Source organism: Podarcis pityusensis (genome assembly GCF_964106645.2).
Source record: "Podarcis pityusensis genome assembly, chromosome: 1".
NCBI lineage: Eukaryota > Metazoa > Chordata > Lepidosauria > Squamata > Lacertidae > Podarcis > Podarcis pityusensis.
Window position 1 is genome coordinate 74,681,649 of NC_138028.1, and position 21,592 is coordinate 74,703,240.

The 21,592-nt window shown below is 44.4% G+C and overlaps 1 protein-coding gene across 1 annotated transcript in view; it reads right to left on the reverse strand.

The window, feature by feature from the left end:
* The window catches only part of CD81 (CD81 molecule), a 56,208-nt gene that overhangs the window by 19,727 nt on the left and 14,889 nt on the right, over positions 1-21,592 (reverse strand). Inside the window, exon 2 of the mRNA XM_080999906.1 lies at positions 10,417-10,531. Coding sequence (XP_080856032.1) covers positions 10,417-10,531 — 115 coding nt within the window. The remainder of the gene's footprint in view (positions 1-10,416; positions 10,532-21,592) is intronic.

Genomic DNA, 21,592 nt, shown 5'->3' on the forward strand with positions numbered 1-21,592 from the left:
GTCAGAAAGCAATAAAATGATTGAGAAGCCTTTGGGAGAAAAGCCAGATTCATTCTAAGACACAGACAGACAGCCTTTATTGAGTTTCTCTTTGTCCCGGAGAGCCAGAGCCAAATAGACAACTGGAGGCAAATAAGAGTGGGACTATTCTATGCAGTTTTAAAATGAAAACAACAACAAACCTCCCAAGCAGACAGACAATGGCCCCTTGTATCCAACTAAACTGAATTCAGCAAAGTAGAAACTCCTTTTAAGAAAATGTAGCAGTGTAGATTTAATGACATGCGATAAGCCACTTGCATCTGCAGCATCTGAGCCTGTGGGGAGCATCTCTCCCCCCCCCCCCCCGAGACTAACCTCTTTATATTGGACACTCTACAGTCAAGAAGTTGTTTTCTCTGCAAAGTAAGTGCTGAGAGTTCACTCTGTGTGTGGAACTCCATAAGCAGTTCTGGAGAATTGGGTTGGTCAGCACTGCGTTTCCTTTTTCAGAGAAAAGTAAAACAAAAGACCTCCTGACCCTTCAGTAACTGGGGTGTCTTCCAAATCTCTCTTGGAGCCACCTAGTCATTTGAATGCAGACAAATGCTGTTCCATTGAGACACAATTCCTTTATGACCAAACCTTTATTAGAGTCATACTTGTCTCTCGTCAAAAATTGCTTGGCACCTCCCCCCCCTCAAAAAAACTGTGTTGTACAACCATTTATTGAAGAGATACACTTCTGGTGACAGGTGAAACTGCATCTGCCATCAGGATTAGCTCGCACAACTGGGTTTTTAGGATCAGAGCCAAAACCTAGGGTGTGAAGACAGATCCATCTCCTCAGTCTTCAGCCCAGAAAACAGGCAATAAATGCATCCACAGAAACTCTTGGAATGCTGGAATCATTTGGCTATATCTCTTCCTGCTCACACCTGCCAATTTCACTACCTGTTGTTGTCAAACAGGCAAGAGAAGGAACAAGGCAAAGTTTAGGAAGAGCACTCTCTTTATTTCCTGACCACATTCTTACTCTTTTCATGTTTTATGGGCAACATAATCAAAAAAAGGGAACATACAATGATTTCTGAGAGGGGTAATGTGGCTAGAGCCCAAGTTTGATTTCTTCTTAAACTGTGGAGCCAGGGAACTTAAGAAGAATGGGATAGGAAAATATGTAGAGGCAAGATTGCTGGGACCATCTTGGCCATCTCTTAGTGCAGACCCAGGTCACGGAGCCAGCGCTTTCATAGCTGCCACTCATCATGAACCACCATTGAGAGGATTGGCAGCAACAGCAGCAGCAGCAATGTTCCATGCTTATGATATTTTATTCTAGTTAATTGTGCTGTTTTAAATATGCATTTTATATTTGATTTCCTTTAGCAATGTTTCCTTTCAGGTTTTTCTTAGAACACTTTGCTGCGTTAAATGTGCATTCTGTGGTTGACCTGCTTTGTAATGTTCTGTTTTGAAATCTTTAAGTTTGCTGTTAACTATGTTGCTTTGAATGGGTATACTTTGCATTTGACTTTCTCTAGGAATGTTTTATTCTGGATTGTTTTATTTGATGTTTTAATGTGTTGTAAAGCGCTGCTTGTTTCTTAAAAATATAAAGTGGTAAAGAAATGAAATGAATACTATGACTACTACTATTATAGGTTAAGTGTTTTCCTTCACTTAACCAGGACATTTCCTCCAAGTACTAGAACCAGGGACTGTAATAAGTCTTTTACACGGAAACTCCCCATACAGTTGTAGTGATCCACACCCTGAATATCTCTACAGGTAAGCCTACTCCAGCCTTCTCAAGTGATACAAGTAGGAGTAGGAGAAAAGTCTACTCCTTGCTTTCCCCTGCCTTCCTGAGAAGAACTTTCTACACTACATGGAGCCTATCTTATACCGAAAGAATGCTATCTGGCAGGAAATCATTCCAGATGTTCTCTGGAGAATCTCACATCATGAGTACTACTCCTCCAGTAACTCTCCCCACCCGCTGTAGCTCCATGACAAAAAAGACAAAACTCTGAAGCCAAACTTTCTGTACTTTAGGTAAAAGTATACAATCCCCTTGCTATTGTGGGATCACTATGTAATTCCAACAAACTGATTAGGAGATCTCTCTCTGTACACAAAGACACATGAGAAAAAATATTGGAAATAATAAATTTGGAGTGTATACTAAAAAAGCATCAGTGAAAAATTTATAGGATCCCTTCTATCGTCATGCATATATATATATATATATATATATATATAAAATATATATAAATGTGTGAACCTTAAGTTCAAAAAAGTGATGGAAATTGCAAGATGGGCAGACATACTGAGGGAGGGCACATGTTCTTCAGCAGCTCAGCTGAGTGGGAGCAGTCAGCAGCTCTCTTATTTTGGACTCTGTGCTATTTGCATACTCTTTCAGATTCATTTGCTGTCTCTTTTCTTGGTGAAAGGCAGACGAGATGGGAAGTCCCTGCTAAGGAGGAGGTGGGAAGTCCCTGCTTCTACTTCTTTATGAGAAGAACTTTAGTTATTTTGTGGTCATGAACAAGTTCTGCATATTGCTGCAGCAAAGTCAATGCAATGGCAAAGTCAAGCCCAGCCATGGGGAAGACCTCTCAGGGATCTGGTGTTCACTGGCTACTAAGAGTCAGCCCTGGACAGTCCAAGTAGTCAGCTCTGGAGAAAAGACTGAAATTCAAGTCTTCCTGAAACCAACCAACTGATTAGGAGAGCTACAATTTTAAAGAAAAATGAAAAAACAAAGTTGTTCTTCATGTTTCACAGGTTTTTAGACTGGATGCATTGTTTTACGATGGATGCATTGCCCAGAACTCCATGTTCAGCCCAGAGCAGCCAAGGGGGAAGATTGCTGCAAAACTGACAAATCAAAGGAAAAGTCTATTTAGAAATAATGTGTACAGGGCATAGGAAGGTCAAAGGAACGTGGAAAAGGAGCATGCAGTAAATCGATACTGGGAAGCTATTTAGTCCAACAACAGTTATGTTGTATCTATGTGCCTAAAACAGGACCCTCTTGTCTAATCTGTCTCAGAGTGGTTTAACCATCAATCCCTCTCCCCAAGGAACTCTGTAGCTCTGTGAGGGGAATAGGGGTCTCCTAACAATTCTCAGCACCCTTAACAAATAAGTTCCCAGGATTCGGGGGGGGGGGCGGTAGCCATAACTGGTTAAAATTGTATACGGTAAAGGTACCCCTGACCGTTAGGTCCAGTCGCGGACGACTCTGGGGTTGCACGCTCATCTCACTCTATAGGCCAAGGGAGCCGGCGTTTGTCCGCAGACAGCTTCCGGGTCATGTGGCCAGCATGACTAAGCCGCTTCTGGCAAACCAGAGCAGCGCACGGAAACGCTGTTTACCTTCCTGCTGGAGCAGTACCTATTTATCTACAGTGGCACCTTGGGTTACATATGCTTCAGGTTACATACGCTTCAGGTTACACACTCCACTAAGCCAGAAATAGTGCTTCAAGTTAAGAACTTTGCTTCAGGATAAGAACAGAAATCGGGTTCCGGCGGCGCGGCAGCAGCAGGAGGCCCCATTAGCTAAAGTGGTGCTTCGGGTTAAGAACAGTTTCAGGTTAAGAACGGACCTCCGGAACGAATTAAGTACTTAACCCGAGGTACCACTGTACTTGCACTTTGACGTGCTTTCAAACTGCTAGGTTGGCAGGAGCAGGGACTGAGCAACGGGAGCTCACCCCATTGCGGGGATTCGAACCGCCGACCTTCTGATCGACAAGTCCTAGGCTCTGTGGTTTAATCCATAGAGCCACCCGCGTCCCATTAAAATTGTATAATTCTACTTTAAATGTATTGTACATATTCATTTTCTTTTACTTTCTTGCATGCCCTCTAGCTGTTCAAACCAACCCATGAAGATATTAGTCGATTCTGGGGCAAACTTACAACCCACCACCAGTGGCGTAGCGTGGGTTGTCAGCACCCGGGGCAAGGCAAGTAATTTGCGCCCCTAACCCGGGGCAAGACAAGTAATTTGCGCCCCCTAACCCGGGGCAAGGCAAGTAATTTGCGCCCCCTAACCCCTAACCTGCCGCCGCTGCCAGCTTCTTCTTGCTGCTGCCTGGTCTGGTCTGGTGTGGTTCTCTCCCGCACTCAGCGCTGCGCTGGGTGGCCGCTGCACTGTCCCTCCCCCAGATAGTCCCTCGCTCTCTCTCTGCACCGCACGCCTGGCACCCACCCCCTCCACAGTGGGCGGCGACCAAGCGGCTCGGATCGGATTCGCACAGCCAGCACTGCAGTGAGAGAGAGTGAGTGAGCCAGGTAGGGGCAGAGGGCTGCGAGTGCGAGCGCGCCCCCCCCAGATGTTGCACCCGGTGCGGCCGGCCCCCCCTGCACCCCCCACGCTACGCCACTACCCACCACTGATCTTTAAATCTGTCATGCTCCCCCACAAAACTATGGATTGACTTTGTTTTCTTCTGTAACATGGGAGCCAAGAACACCTGTATCTCTAGCTTTCTGGTGATGGAGAAGCAGGCAGCGGGAACCTGGCTTTTCTTAGCCTTTTCCTACCAAGCTTGCTGATTCTGTTGCCGTTCCTCTCTGGTGGGTTGCAGTGGCCTAAGAAGGAAACAACCCACCCCCAAGGAAAATGCTGTGTGTACAAGCAGTCTCAGAATAGTACAGGCCGACTGGGGTGGAGCTTTCCTTAGCTGGGTGGAGAGCACTGCTCAGCTCCCTTAAGTCAAGTGTCTGGACCCTGACACTGCATCCTTCCAGAGGATAGCTTCCCCTTTGGCAACCCCCCAAAGGTAGCAGCTCCTTAAGCAAGGACTCTTAGGGCAGGGCGAGTAGGGCTGAGAAGGAGGGACATTCCAACCCTTGATGACACACATAGCTCTCACCCCCAGATCATTCAAGGGAGAAATTCCTTAAATAAAAATGACTCCCAAGCCAAGTTTCCTCTGTAACAGGGGTAACCAGTGTGGTTCAGGTCTTGTTCGATTACAACAGCCATTTCCCCCTGACTCTTAGCCGTGCTGGCATGAGCTGATGACAGCAGAGATATTGGGGTCCAGTCCTTCTCTCCCAGGGCTGCTTCTACATTTGTCACCAGGGGGACATCAAAAACACATGGGAACCATAATTTAGCACTATCAGCTGTGAATGCATTTTGCAATTCAAAGTCAGGATATTTCTGTCTTATAACCAGAGTTCATAAAGTTCATAAAGTTTGCATCTACCTTCTAAGCCCCACTGAATTCACTGTGATAAATATGCTTAAGCATTGATGCATCTGACGTTGAAACCAGAGCAATTTAAAAAAGAACCAGTAGAAATAGGATGAAAGGAAACAAGTGTTAGGAAATAAGAGGCCCATTGCTTCAAGTCTGTAAGTCTGCATCTGCACTCCAAATGCCTTTTTTAAATATATATATATTTCTAAAAGTTAGAAATAATTTTAGCCACCCAACTATTTGGGATATCCATAGCATAAAAATGTTTCGCAGCTAGCATGCCTCATGGAGTAACAATTTGGTGCTGTGACACAGAACCAGGTGTGCAGGGTCTGGAAAAAAACAACAACAGGGAAAGCAACAAGCTGCTGCAGGATACTCTTGCATTACTATAGGGGTCTAGCACCTATGGAGTACATGGCATGTGTCCACTGGGATCCATAACTGACCGGCTGTATAGACCTGAACAAGAACCAGAATCAACCAAGGCACCATGCCAATTTAAACAAGCAGTCAAAGCAAATGTTGGGAGAAAATACTAGGAGGATGCATCTTCATGACAGGTTACATATATTCTGGCAGGGGCAGAGAGACACCCTGATCTCAAGCTTTTTTTATGAGCTGGGGGATACGTTAACCAAGACCGCAGCTCCGGCCCATTGTAGCAATAGCTTTGTAGCCAGATACCATTGAGGAAAGGCCTTGGGGCTGTATCATCGATGGTAAAGCTTCTCTTTTTCTGCCCTCATCCGCCGCCCTCCATTTCACATCGTTGCCTGGCCCTTCCCTCCTCCACTCCCAGGAGAAGGAACTCTTCTTTCTCTAGCTGACGGTAAACAGGCGCCGTGGCACGAAGGCCCAGCCTTCACAGCCAGAGCTGCAGTGGGAGGAGGGGGCGGGGAAACACACACACACACACACACACACACACACCCTCCTGCTAGCATCGAAAAAGACATCCAGCTGCTCCACTCACTCTGCCAAGATGGAATGAGGAGCTGCCGAAGAACAAACACAGAAAGCAGCATAGGGGTGGGAGGCTTCTCTGCAGCCAGGCAGGGAGCTCCATTTCTGAGAAGGGTGATGCAGCCATCCCGCACAGACACACCCAGCACACACACCACAAATGTCTGCCCCTAGTCGGCTCCTAATCCTCACAGCTGCCTGTTGCTTCCCACTCACTCCGCACTGCATCCTCCATCCGTGGCTCGTAAGGGCTTTGGCAAAAGTGATCGCACTGAGCTGCTGCTCCTCCTCCTACCCAGTTATTACTTCCTCGCCACTGTGCTGATCTCAGTACACTACAAACCCACTCCCTCAAAATGGTCGCTTCAGAGGCCATCTCATGTAGGCAAAGCCAGCTATCAAAACACGGCTTGTTAGCACAGGGCTGGTAGCAGGCTGCGCACTCTCCCCTGAAAGTTAATGCTGTCTTCTCTCCCTTATAGCCCAAGGCTCCGATGGAACTTAAAAACCACAGGATTCAGCAGCTGGAACATACAGTACTCCTTGAAAGCTCAGCTTTTATTTTATAAACGTTTCTAGAATTCACAGTTGAAGAGGGGAGGGAAAATATTGCTTGCGTGCTGGCATGTTTGTTGAAAACAAGAAGAGGGAAAGATTTGGGATGGAGGGGGTGGGAGGGAGGGAAGTCTTTCAGCACAGCTCACAGTTCATGCATCTTCTAACAATCTGAAAGTTCCCCCTCCTTCGTTCCCACACCCTCACAAGAGAAATGAAACAACACGTTCCATATGCTGTGACCTCCCCTCTCCTTTCGGATTGCAGAAGCAGACCAATTAAGCAACATGCATGTGAATTTGCAAATGTCTCCTAATATACAGTACGGAGGATATTTTATGCAGAGGACAGCTCTACGTTGAGTTCTAGCATGCAGAAATGCTCCAATGTTTGAGGTCTGAGAAATGATACAAGGGATGTGGAAGCAGAGCAGCACATATCCTTAAGTTCACTGGACAAGATTCCTCTTTTCCTCTCTCTCCGTGAACCAGGAATAGCCAAGTGGAGTGGAGTCACTAGAGCAAAGCAGGGTGTGGCAAGTCTGGAAACAAATCTTTCAATTAGAAGCCATCAGAGGCTTCAGACTTGGGGAGCCTCGGGTTGAGAACAGTTGAACAAAATGGTCTGCTATTTATTACTGAATGGAAATTAAAAAACAACCCTGAGGAATCCAAGCAGCGCCTTTTCTGCATGATTCTCACACAGCAACATGTTGGCAGCTCCACAAGAGGGTGGGCCATATGTTTTTGGACACAAGAAGCTAATTCAGCTGCGCTTTTAAAACTCTTGTCACTCACAGCTCTGCCATATCAGCTTCTATTAATAAGTTATCTGAGCTTCTCTCTCACACACCCACACACGGCAGGCATATTAGGAATACTTCCAATGTTACTAGGAAGCAGATTGCTGGATGTTTAACAAATACTGGCAAAAGAGAGAGATAGAAAGACATTGCTTCCTTCTGTAGGGCAGAAATTCTGGAGAAATAACCTGCTGACCACATCACACCACTTCCCGGTCTTTCTGCCTTCCGCTGCTCCACATCCACGACACAGGACTCAAAGCCTCCATATTCTCCCAATCAGTGCAAAAAGCAAGTGGGCAGCATGCAAAAAAACAAATCATGGAAATAGGCACTGAGGAACACTTCAGTGCTGGTGGCACTGCCAAGCTGTGTGAGGAAAGTGGGATACCAAAAGCAGATGCTCTGCACAGCTTAATGCGCTGTAAGCTTTGGACTGCTGCTCCTGCAGAGATGGATGATTCCAAAAAAGGGCTCTGCTTCTGAGCAAGTCAGCAGTCTGGCTGATTTACTTACAAAAATGAGAGAGATCATATTAAGCCTAAGTACACTTATCCAGGCAGGCAAGCCTGGAGAACATGAGTCACGTTGATCACTGCAATTGAAGACAGCTGCTGCTCTGCATCCTCCTCAGCCGAGCCATAGCTCCTCACCATTCAGAGGCTTGGAGCAAGAGCTGCGTGCAAGCAAAGGTCTAGCAGGGGTGAATGTTGGTAATCTTTGGTAATATGGTGCGCCCTGAGCAAGGCCAAAATTGGGCACTCCCAAATGAATCTTCTCAATTTTGTGCCACCTCGGCTCAGCACCCTGTGCAGGGGAACCGCCCACACTGCCCTAAATCCAGGGACGTCTAGGATCCTGAAGCAAGCGATTCCTTCCTCTCTCACCAGCCAAGTCCTGGAAAGACCAAGTGCCCCCTCCAAGTGGACCCTCACTGATCTGCATCGCATTTGTAGGTCTCCTTGTGCCTTACTGCCCCCAACATCCCAATGTGGTTTTGGAAGAAAGTGCTGGGAGTTTTGCTATGTTTTCCTGTTACTAGCTTTAGGACAGGTAGTCAAAGAGAGAGTGTTCCTGTTCTATTCCTCTTCTAAAACCAGCACGGGATTTACTAACCTGCCCACCCCCAACAAAGTCTGTAGAGCAGGAACAGGGAAAACTTGTGGCATGCCAGAAGTTGCTGGACCACAACTCCCATCATCTCTGACCATTGGCAATGCTGGCTGGGAATGATGGAAGTTGGGAGTCCCAACAACATCTGGAGGGCTACAAGTTCCCCTCATGCTCAGCAGCAGGTGGTATGCATAGAACTTTATGCAGATTCAGCTGTGGAAAAAGATGGCTGTGCTTGAATGTCCGCCCCCACCCTATCCCAGACTCAACACATTCAAGAAATGCTTGCCTTTGAGCAAAATACTCGCTGCACAAGAGGATCAACCTTCTCTTTTCCATTTGAGTCAACAACATTGAAGCATATTTATCAAACAAGCCTCCTGCTTTTTGATAAAAGGCTCTAAAAGCTCTTCAGTTTGTATAAATCAAGATAATGTCACTTCCAACAGTGCCTTACATAAAAGGGCTACCATTTATCCTAAATTCGTCAAAGGTTGCTCAAGAGCCTTGCAATTCAAATCTGAGCATTTTTATTCCATTTTTACAATCAACAGCCTTTCCTGTAACCGAAGTTCTCTGAGCAGTTTACAGGGATTAAAACCAAACGGAAAGTACAACAAAATGAAAATAAAACAAAGGTAACACAATTATGACATCACAACCAGTCACAGTCCTGTTTTCCATCAGCCACTAAAGCACTCATCTCAAACAGCCAAGCAGCTTACTTCTATAAAGCAGCTAAACCAGGAGTGGGAAACCTCATCCAACCTGAATGTGGCCTTTCAGCTCTCTCCATTTGGCCCTCAGAACTCTCCCCAGGTTACATCTCTCACTGGCCCTACTTCACATATTGAGGTCTTCACCTTGTAGAAATGTGTCCCTGAGCTCTAATAAAGCTTCTTGTCTGTCTGGAAGGAGGGCAGAGAAGGGTATGCGAGTGTGTGTGCAGAAACTTCACAGGTGGTGAAATTTACATGTGTTCCTCTGGCCACTTTGGCCTCTGCTCCCACCCACCACTGCCATGTGGCCCACAGATGGTTGCCCAAAAGGGAATGCAGCCGTTGGGCTGAAACATTATCTCTCAGTGCTTGAGACTGACTAATGATAAATCCACACAAGGACACCAGAGCAAAGCAACCTATGGTGGGCGGAATGTTAAAGAGTCAGGACATAGACTTCAAAAGTGGTGGTGGTGGGGTCAGAAGATGAGGAGAGGAGAACAGGAATGTCAGGTATAAGGTACAATGCAATAAGGTATTCCTATGGACAGGTGCTCTGTTAGGTTACTGATAACAATGCAGAAGTTTCTGCTGTAGCTGATTCACCTCTTAAACTGAGAAGTGCCACAAATATAGGCACTTTGTCAGATTCTGGGGGTTTGAGTTTTGGACACTACACAATTATTTCACATGCACTTTTAGCACAGAGCATGATACAAAGCTCCAAAAGGGGCTAGGAGACGGTCTGCACTCTGTAACCCAAAGCTCTGTTTGCAGGTTAGTTCAGACTAGCCTGATTATATACTGTGTCCAAAAGCAAAAAGTCAACAGAGTCAACAGCTGCACCACTTTCAGTAGGAAGTTTAGTTTAGTTATAATGTTTGCCATTATAGAAAATAGCTATTCTCTCTTCTTTTTCCTCTCCTTCTTTTTTGCATTGCTTTATTAAGGGCAGATAATGTTCCAGAGAGCTGTTGAGGAACAAACCGCTTTTCCACCCCGTCTCATTCTTACAACATTCCAGCCCCTTCCAGCCCCCATGGTTCCTGCTTACCAACGTAGTATGTGCTAGGAGCCGGCTGGTCATCTAGCCTCGATTCCAAGATACTTGAGGTCTGCGAATCGTGACGAAGCCACAATGCCACACCTAGAATTATTCCTCCTGCCAGCTGAAAAGAAATTTAAGAAGGCAGGTTAACACGACCCCTTCAAATAAATGGGTAAAAAGAGATTGCTCATGCCATAAAACGATTCACCAAAACGTTCCAAACCTCGTCACACACCCAAGATGCACCAAACACCCAGGCAAATGTGGGCAGGGTCTGTGAGATGGGATGAGGGATAAGAAGAAGAAGAGTTTGGATTTGATATCCTGCTTTATCACTACCCGAAGGAGTCTCAAAGCGGCTAACATTCTCCTTTCCCTTCCTCCCCCACAACAAACACTCTGTGAGGTGAGTGGGGCTGAGAGACTTCAAAGAAGTGTGACTGGCCCAAGGTCACCCAGCAGCTGCATGTGGAGGAGCGGAGACACGAACCCGGTTCCCCAGATTACGAGACTATCGCTCTTAACCACTATACCACACTGGCTCTCAAGAGATTAAATGAGGTTACAGTTTTGTTTAAAAGACATCATCTGCACCAAACACATATCCAAACACAATCCTCAGGTTGACTTAGTCATTCATTTCCCTCCAGCAACCCAAATGAGACACTTATCAATAGGGTTCTTTTCATCCCAGTGCAATTAGAAAGTTATGTTTGAATCTATGTCCTAGTGTATCAGCTGGGGGTTACATTAGCACATAATTAATGACAATGGCACTCAAGTAGCAGAAGAGCATTTCCAGTGCCTTAACTACCAAAAGTGTGTCTGTTGTGAAGCATCAGACAATGTGTGAAGTGTAGTATGGCTCAAAGAATTTCATTTCATGAAGACCCTATGCTAGGATACTTGTACAGTGGTACCTCGGGTTAAGTACTTAATTCATTCCGGAGGTCCATTCTTAACCTGAAACTGTTCTTAACCTGAAGCACCACTTTAGCTAATGGGGCCTCCTGCTGCTGCTGCCACGCCGCCGGAGCATGATTTCCGTTCTCACCCTGAAGCAAAGCTCTTCACACGAGGTACTATTTCTGGGTTAGCGGAGTCTGTAACCTGAAGCGTCTGTAACCTGAAGCGTATGTAACCCGAGGTACCACTGTACTGATCATTGTGTCATATTCTTTAAAATATATAGGCAATGACTGATGAAGCTACAGGTGTCGCTGAATAATCTTGCTACTGATCATGGGGTGGAGTCTCAGCATCCTGAACCATTCTTGCACATCCCCATGATGGCAAATTATGATATACCTTTTTTTAAAAAAGTATACTTAAACTGGCTACTTTTAGCTTTAAGGACATTAAAGTAGCCAGCTTAAGCAGTCTTTTTGAAATGCATGTTTATATTTTTTTCTTTTTTGCACTTTCTTCCAAGCAGAACAGGAAACATTACATAAAGGGGCAGATGTGTTCAAATTAGGCTACATCAAGTAAGCAAATGTGCACTGTGGAATTTGGGTTATCTTGACACAGAATGTGTCGTGTGTATATGTCACAATACCAGAATAAAACATGATTAAATCTAAGACTTGAGGAATATGCAACTCCCCAAACCAAGAGAGGAATTCAGTGTAGTGCTAAGCAGATCATTTTGTCAGAATAAGCATTTCTGCTTGCCCAATGGAGCCATCCGCTCTCTCCTCCCAGCATACTGTTTCAGGAGTTCTACCAACCACCGTGAGTCAATTTGGGGTGAGGAGGAAAAAAGGCAAGAAAGGGAAAAACACTGTTGCACTAACAGAAGTCTTTGCAGAGATGTCCACTAGTGGGGCTCATTAGCTGAAAGCCTCAGGGTAGCTTTTTGAGGGAAGTGACATAGATTTTGCAAAGAGACGTTAGACACTGGCCTTGTTTTCATGTCCCAATATGCCGCAACCAATTTGGGGACATCCAGACTTGCCCTTGCCCCACCGCTTTCACCCAAGGAAGCCTGATCTTTACCACTGAATCAGAGCAAACATCAATAGGGTTTTCTTGGGACCGATGCTTCCTCCAATTTATTGCTAAAGAGTAGGTTTCCCAGGGGAAAACGGTGGGGGGAGGGCAAAACTGCTCGAACCCATGCCTAGAAAGTGCATGACAAGCAGAAACCACTCAGACTCACGCTTTCTAGGCATGGGACCAGAACAAGCCCTATGCTGTATACTGCTTTAAGTACCAATGTATCTACTTCCTGCCATGGGCTTCTCCCTTATGGAGCACCTTTGGGGCTCAAAAAAGTCACAGCGTGGCTTCTCATTATTTTTCAAATTTATTTTGTCAGGTGTGTCCAACCAGCAGTATGCCAGAAATAAGCTAAGAACAAACCTTGGTTGATTTCTGGCTTACCACATGCGGTTTGCTTGAAGCAAGCAAGCAAGCAAGCAAGCAAGCAAGCAAGCAAGCAAGCAAGCAAGCCATAGTCTGGATATGGACAACACCAAAAGCCACAAAGAACAGCCACACACTCATCCACTCCTATTTGCACGCTCATAGTAAGGTGAACATGGAGTGGTAGATACAATCAACCTGGCCACCACTTACTTCATCCTTCTGCCACCACTCTCCTCTTCCTCCTCATTTTTAGCCTTGCAACAACACAGTCTCTATATTTTAACTGCATAATTCAGGTGTGCACCGAAGCGCTGTAATGCACCTGGCATAAGGTGGTGCTGTGGGAACTTGGGGTTGTGCCGCAAAAACATTATCATTTCCCCACATCTCACATCTCTGTAGCTTTCTCTAGTGCAACGTCTTTACCGGCTACAAGATATATCCAGTTTTAAAATACTGGTTCTTTCTCTGAGATACCAGACCAGGATTATAGTCGCACAGTTTTTCCCATAGCGTCTTCCATTCAAGGAGTGCTATTTTCAAAAGCAAGGCAATTCAAAAATCATGGCAACTGAGTCTAGATTTGCAAAATACAGTGGTACCTCAGGTTAAGTACTTAATTTGTTCCGGAGGTCCATACTTAACCTGAAACTGTTCTTAACCTGAAGCACCACTTTAGCTAATGGGGCCTCCTGCTGCTGCTGCGCCACCAGAGCACGATTTCTGTTCTCATCCTGAAGCAAAGTTCTTAACCCGAAGCACTATTTCTGGGTTCGCGGAGTCTGTAACCTGAAGTGTATGTAACCTGAGGTACCACTGTAAACATGGCATGAAGGATATTTAAATTTGGACTCCAAAAGACACTGAACAGCTGAGAGAAGAAAGGTAAAAAGAGACAAAAGTATGGGAAATGCCCGGGCCAAGCTTGTTAAAAGGGGTATGTGGTACAGCTGCCCTGAATCTCCCTCTGCAGTACAGAAAGAAAGAAATCACGCTAAAGAAGATGGAAGCAGAGTTTAGTACGTATTATACATTGCTGTTTGTGAGAAGCATTCCCCTCCCTCCCATCTTTGAATGTGATTTAAAGGCACAATGTGTACACATGTGGCAAGTCCACCATAATTCTGGCTTCTACTTCACCATCTGACAAACAAAACAACAGCCCTGAGCTGCTCATAAAAAAGAAAAAACCCAAGAGGAAAACTAAACACTGGCGCAGACTGCAATTTTGCTTTTTCCACTCAGAGTCGGCAAGAATTCTGACAAATTGAAAACACACTGCAATGGGCCTGATCTTTGGCATACTGTTTTTTCCAGTTGCTGTTCCAGATGTCCAATTCTGCTTTCCATATTCCAAATAAGATAATGCTTCAGCTGCCTGAGCAACAGCGCAGAGCTAGAAAACAGTGCAACGTCCCATGGGTGATGTCTGCAGAAGAGCACAAATACTTGTCCCATGTACACACTTCACAGTCACCAAAGAGCCTCATTCTTCTTCTCTCTTTTAAAGAAAAGTTACCAAAGTCAGTCTCTCCTGATCAGAATTTTTTTTTAAAAATGGTATATTCAAGCATGTAGATTTTGTAAAAAAAACACCACACAAAATCTTTACTACTTTATGAGATATACATCCAATACAGTGGTGCCCCGCAAGACGAATGCCTCGCAAGACGGAAAACCCGCTAGACGAAAGGGTTTTCCGTTTTGGAGGTGCTTCGCAAAACGAATTTGCTATGTGCTTGCTTCGCAAGACGAAAATGTCTTGCGAGTTCCTGCGGGGTTTTTTTCCTTCCCCCCCCCTTTTTCCCAAGCCGCTAAACCGCTTATCAGCTGATGGCTGAGCCGCTTATCAGCTGATCTTTAAGCCGCTTATCAGCTGATGGCTAAGCCGCTTATCAGCTGATCTTTAAGCCGCTTAACAGCTGATGCTAAGCCGCTTATCAGCTGATCTTTAAGCCGCTTAACAGCTGATGCTAAGCCGCTTATCAGCTGATCGTTAAGCCACTTATCAGCTGATCCTTAAGCCGCTTATCAGCTGATCTTTAAGCCGCTTAACAGCTGATGCTAAGCCGCTTATCAGCTGATCTTTAAGCCGCTTAACAGCTGATGCTAAGCCGCTTATCAGCTGATCGTTAAGCCGCTTATCAGCTGATCCTTAAGCCGCTTATCAGCTGATCTTTAAGCCGCTTATCAGCTGATCGTTAAGCCGCTTATCAGCTGATCTTTAAGCCGGCTAAGCCGCTAATACTGTAGCGCTAAGCCGCTAAACCTCTAACGGGCTTGCTTCGCAAGACGAAAAACCCCGCAAGACGAAGAGACTCGCGGAACGGATTCTTTTCGTCTTGCGAGGCACCACTGTAAATACATTACATGCAATGTCAAAGACTGAACTGCTGATTTTAAGTATTGTTATATACATTCTAACTTATTGTCCACTGCTTTATACAAAGCTACCCTCCTCTTCCATTCTGCAGATGGATGGAGCTTCCTGATCTCTCCCCCCCCCGACATTGACATACTTTATACTTTTCATGAGCAAAAGACTTTGGTTGTGTTTGCTTGAATGTGTCCGCACATAAGCAGTACGGTCCATGCTTCAACAGGACAACCCCCTAATTCAAACCCTTCCAATACGATCTACTGAAACATGCTCCAACTACTTTTAAAGCCGACAGAATACTGTGGTACCTCGGGTCAAGAACTTTATTCATTCTGGAGGTCCGTTCTTAACCTGAAACTGTTCTTAACCTGAGGTACCACTTTAGCTAATGGAGCCTTCCGCTGCCACACACGATTTCTGTTCTCATCCTGAAGCAAAACTTCTTAACCCGAGGTAATATTTCTGGGTTAGCGGAGTCTGTAACCTGAAGCGTCTGTAACCCGAGGTACCACTGTACATATTACAGAATGGATCAGGAAGATAACAGTGTTGCTTAGCATAATTAGATGAAAAGGAGATAGAGGAGGGTGGAAATATCAGCAGGTTGTGGTGGGGAAATGGGACCACAAACTGTAGACAGACAGAAAGGCAGCTGGAGAAGCCCGTTATACACTTTTAAATCCAGCTTCCTAAATATGTTTCATGTGGATACAGCCTGTAAATATGTCCTTGCTTTCTGTTCATTTTTATTCTCAGAGTCTTCTGTCAAAATTTCAAAAGGATTTAGAGGATAAATTTCCTGTCCTTATGCCAAAGATATCTATTTGCAAAGTCCCACTTACTGCAATGCAACTTCTCTTCAAGTAAATGTGTGTAGGATTGCAACCCAAAAACTTGATCCTAACCATGTTTTACTTGGACGTAAGTGCAAGTTAAGATTGCAGCCCCAGATATACTGTGACTTAGAGAAACCCTGCATTCGCCCTTCCTGTTTACACTGCAATGTTTCAGCACCAAAAAAGGCGGCATTGAAATAGAATGTTACTACAACAACCTGCTACATTTCATTGTTTTCTGTGCAGATGGGTTTGCCCCACCCTGCATCTGATCTCTGAAAGTCTACCCCGAGAAAATTCACCAGAGTCCAGTTCACCAAATTCCAAGTTAATTAATTCAGCAGCATCTATATATAGAATCTTCTCTTTGGTAACTATCAGAACCAGATTTTGTACGCTCATTTAATAAGACATTTGTTTCAGTGGGCTTACTGAAACCACCCTCACTTGTGGCTCTTCCAACAAGAAGAAAACAGACTACCAAGCAGGGAATGCAATACATTCCTGTAAGCTTCAGAGAAGTTGCTGCTAGGGGGAGTGAAAAATCTGGATACCAAACTCATATCTGCATCTGGCTCTTTAAGACTAATGAAGGTTTCGGAACATGGGAAAGATGCCATGAAATATCCTAGCAACTTCCTTCACTTAGAGCAAAGTGCAGTCTTTATTTCACTTGTGCTGAAGGAACACTTAGAGCGAAGTGCAGCCTTTATTTCACTTGTGCTGAAGGAACAGCTCAACGTTTTGGTCAGAACTGTGAAATCTCACAGGAACCTTGTGGTAACTGGTAGCAGATATGAATGTATGCAAGAGGTAACTGTCCATTGTGTGATGCATGCGAGCATGGTTATTAGGGAGGCATTGTTAACATGGCAATCCCAAGCCAGGACAATTTTAATTAAGGCCAGTAAATCAGAATGTGAGGTTATAAACAAGGAGAGAACCTACAATAGGACATGGGGTCTCCCCCCCTTTTTTTCTTTTCTTTTACAAAACATGCATTTTAAACCCCTTTATATCCTCTCAGAGCACTCAAGCACTGTATAGCATTAATCACATCGAAAAATTATTTTATATCCAGTGTGCAATTTGCAGTTCTGTGGGGAAAGCAGCTTTGGACAAAGGGAGGGTAGCAGGGACTGAGAGAGAAGCAAATGATTGCCCTACACCCAGAATTATCCGCAACCCTTCCTTATATGTTGCAGCATAGAGACTGTTCTCAAAAATGAAAGTGCCTTAGAACTTTGTGTGTTTTTTTTCCCATAACCAATGATCTGTTCTCTTTGAAATTTTACACAGAGAACAATACTGCAAAAATGAAAAACAAGCCTGCGCTTTTGAAAAAAACAACCCTGTAATAACCAATATTATTTTAGATTTTAAGATGAACTTTGTTTCATTAATTTTTTCTATTACAGCTATGGATTGTAGGAAAGTTGTACCCAGTAGCCATTTCCCCCCCACGATGTCCAAAAAACACAAAATTTTGTTCCAAGACATAAGAGACCCAAAGATTTTATTCTTTGTTGAGAAAGAGCATGTCTTTGCAATAATTTTCACCATCAAAAACTTTTGATTGCATTGTGCCCTAACGCTGAAAATTTAGGCTTTCTAAACCTAGTTTTTCCATCAAAAAAGCTACATTTATACATTTTTAAGGCATTTATAAAATCATTTGAGTGCTGGTTTATTTTTTCCTAAAATCCTCATCATGTTATTGATCTCTCTGTAAAATTTCAACGAGATCTGATCATTAGTTATGGAGAAAAAAGATAAAATGCACACAAGGCCGAGGATCTCAAGAGGGACAGAAACACAGATTTCACGAAACTTTGAAGTTCTATAAAATTAAAACTGTTTGAGACAGAGGGAAAAATTTAAGGGAGTTTCTTTCAACCATAAGGGAATGGTGTACATCAAGTTTCATCAAAATCCCAGACAGTGGGTGGCATGACCACGTTGAACTGACATGGAATGACCCTTCTAGAGCATTAGCAGAGTGTGTTGTTTTTATAGTAACAGAATAACAAATCTTGTGATACCTGTAAGGCTTAACATTTAATTGTGAAATAAGTTTTCCTGGGCTAAGGCTGCAATCTGAACCCCTCTCCTGATTGTGATGGCTTTGGGGAGGGGGTTAGATTGGTACATAGTCACCTCTGTGCCAAAATCTGCCAGCAGAAAGGAGCATTTATGGGAGGTGGGGGCTCTGCTATGGCAGCAGCCCCAAATTTTGTCCTTCTAGGTAGGAAGCTACTGTACTGTAATGATGGATGTCAATGTGAACTTTTTCTATGGTTTGTTCTTGAAGATCATGGCATCAGGATAAAAGGCATAACTTGATATAAAAAGAGACCCCATTATGAACTCTCTAGACCCTGCTACTAGTCCTTATCTTAAATGTGAGCTGGAAAGTATGCATAAGTATCCTGATTTCCTAATACTTAATATTAGTATTGGTGTGCTAATCCTCCTGTAAGATCCCCCCCCCCCCACATAGACAGTAAGTCCTTTAGAGAACTCCATAGGTAAACTCATGATTCAAAGAGTATTCAGATAACCAGAATCATGTCCTTTCCACTTCAACCTTATCGGTGTAAACAGAGTGGTGACAGACAGGAACTTGCAGGAAATAAACAATTGCACAAAGACATAGAGAGATTGCAACACTCACACATTCAGGAAACCCCTCCCCTGTCCATAGAGTTACACTGGGCCAGAGCTTAAACCCCAGATTTTCAATGGCTGCACAGCTCACAGCTCCAACAAGACCCTCTTTTTGACCTAAACTTTCAAGGACCAGCTTCAGACTTCTGTGGACCAAGGAATGGGTCTGCCTTGCAGACACAGAAAGCTGAACTTGAGGCAAAAGGCAGAGTTCTTCATTCCTGACTTGCTCTCTAGGTACTTCAGGTCAGGTATACATCCCCACTTCCCTTTTCTTCTTTTCCCGTGGGTACTATGGCAGACTGCCAGGCTCATTCTCCAGGGCTTGGGGTAATTCTGCCCAGTATCTCAGGAGAAAGCTGCAAAAGAGAATGTTTGTGGGCAGACAGCTCTGCCCAAGTCTACAAAGTTAAATGCTTCTTCCTAGTAAGAGTGACTTACCAGAAAGTAGCCCACTTACGGAGTGCTCTCCCCAGGGAGGTGCAGCTTTCATCTACGCCATTATGGCACCAGGCAAATTATATTATATTATAGGAGGTTTTTAATCTATGATGGAACTTTATCTCTTTTTTCAGGACTGCCACTTGCGTTTACTATTTCTTAACAACATTTTACTGTTTTTGCTTTAAATGTATGCCACTCTGTGAAAGTTTCTTAATGGAAAGGCAATGATAGAAAATGGAAAATTGGGTGTTGGACCAGGGGTCGCCAACCTAAGGCCCACGGAGGCTGTTTAACTGGCCCACGAGCCACCCCCAAACCGAGTCCCCACGCACTGCGCTAAACTAGCGTGGCACGGGGACTCTCTTCCACTGCTCCGGAAATTGCTTCTGCGCATGCCCAGGTACCGAAAATCACTTCTGTGCAGGTGCAATTTTTGGCATCTAGGCATGTGCAAAGCAATTTTCGACGCCACGGACATGCGCAGACATGATTTCCGGCATTCCGCTGTGCCAGTCTGGCACATGGAGGAGCTCCACAGGAGTGATCCGGCCCATGCCTGGTAAGCTTTGCCGACCCCTGTGTTAGATCATGCAAGATGGTGGCACAAAGTTCTTTGACAGGAAATGAACACACGACACTTCTGCCTTTAAAAGGCAAAATTACTCATCACATTTGTTCTTTCAAGGAGGTTAGGGCAGCCTTCATGCGATTTATGTCACCCTATCTGCAAAGACCACCCAGGGAGCTCCGTGACCGAGCAAAATTTGAGGCCAGGTATCCCTGACCCAAGAACTATATTCACTCATCCCAATTTACAGGGTATCAACAGATAGCATCATGTCCAAAATTTGAGAAGTAACAGTGCAACCCTCTCCAGCACCATTAGGACTTCAGTCTGAGAACAGACTGGTTTTGGATAGACACATTCAACAAGGAGGTTACAAGTTGTAAAGTATTCCAAGAGAAGCTACTGGTGTCTTTTTCAGACAATGTGTTTTCTAAAAGAGATCAGAAAGCAGACCTCAGGCTTACATGTGCTTTCCCTTCTACCTTGTCGCTCCTTCCACTACAGAGAGATCCTGCATTTAAACTGGTGGGATTTTCTGAAACCTGCAAGAGGGAGAGAACCTGCTCTTTAATAGGTCTATCAGAAAGAGAACTTCATTCTAATCCAGGGGATGAAATGCTAGTGGTTTAAGAGGCCCTAGGGTGGGAGGCTGCTGTTGGGGAAGGGCATAATTCTCATAATCTGCAATGCTGGAGAAAGATGGAGTGGAAATGAGTGGATTCTTATGCGTGAAAGGCAACTAAGTTATACTCAGAGTAGACCAATTGAAATTAATGGACCTTACTCATATTCATTAATTTCTGTGAGACTACTTTGAGCAAAACTTAGCTAAATGCCATCCTATTTTTTCTGCTGCTATTGGATTGTTTTTATTCAGCTGCCTTTTGGTATATGATTATTACCTAGTTGAATAGTTGTTGGGAGTTTCCCCATAAGGGAAAAGGTGGGGTATAAATACATAAATAAAATACTACTAATAATAGTAATGTAAAAATAAAATAATAAATAAGATTGTGTGCTAAACAGTAGCCCTGGTCAGATATTTATCACTGTCCTACAGGGAAGTGAAGGCAGGGAAGGAGGACGGTGATGTAAGGTTCTGGCTGGTTCTATAAAGAAATTCTACAGAAATTCTACAGTGTTGGCAGACAGGAAATTGCCTGGAAGGAAATCAGTTTACAGTGCACAGATGACACAGCTTTGCAGGCTGTGTAAGGAAGGGTTTAAAAGCTACCCATGACTGCATGTGAGTTCCTGTGCATGCAATATCATATAAGTCATCTCTTGTGTGCCTTCTTTATTGCCTTTTCTCCAGCCAAAGATTTATTGCTTCCCGGAAAGAACTGCGACAGCTCTTTTACACACAAATATGGAACAAATTCTTGAGAGTTTGGTGTGATGGGGAGAGGCAGCAGAAGGAAAAGTAAACTTGATAATGCTACATGAAATTGGTCAGCTAGGATCCATGTGGGCAAAAATTTGACCAAGACTGGCTCTTGAGACTGAATCAGTCTACCTAAAGGACACTTGGAAAACCAGTTAGGAGAACATGGGAACCAAACTCCCAGTGCTTCAAACGGTGAATATCCATTCGGTTTCTGCCTCTGCCCCACAGAACACCAGAACTCCTCACTGTGATAAGCTTCTCCTTATTGCAGCATTGCTAGATTATCAATTTGGAATCCTTCTCTAAATTATATTTTTTTCCTCAAAACTCACAGAGGGGCAGGGAAGAGAAGACGGGAGGACTTCCTACCTCAACCACCTCCTCTACCCTCTCATCTTTCTCTGTCCACATAAATTACCTCAACTCAGGAAGCTGCTTGGGAGCCATGCTCCTCACTTCCTCAAATGTTTGCCCTTCCTACCTCAGGCCCAAACTAGATTTAAACCTTAGGAAGTCTGTTTTAGCATTCT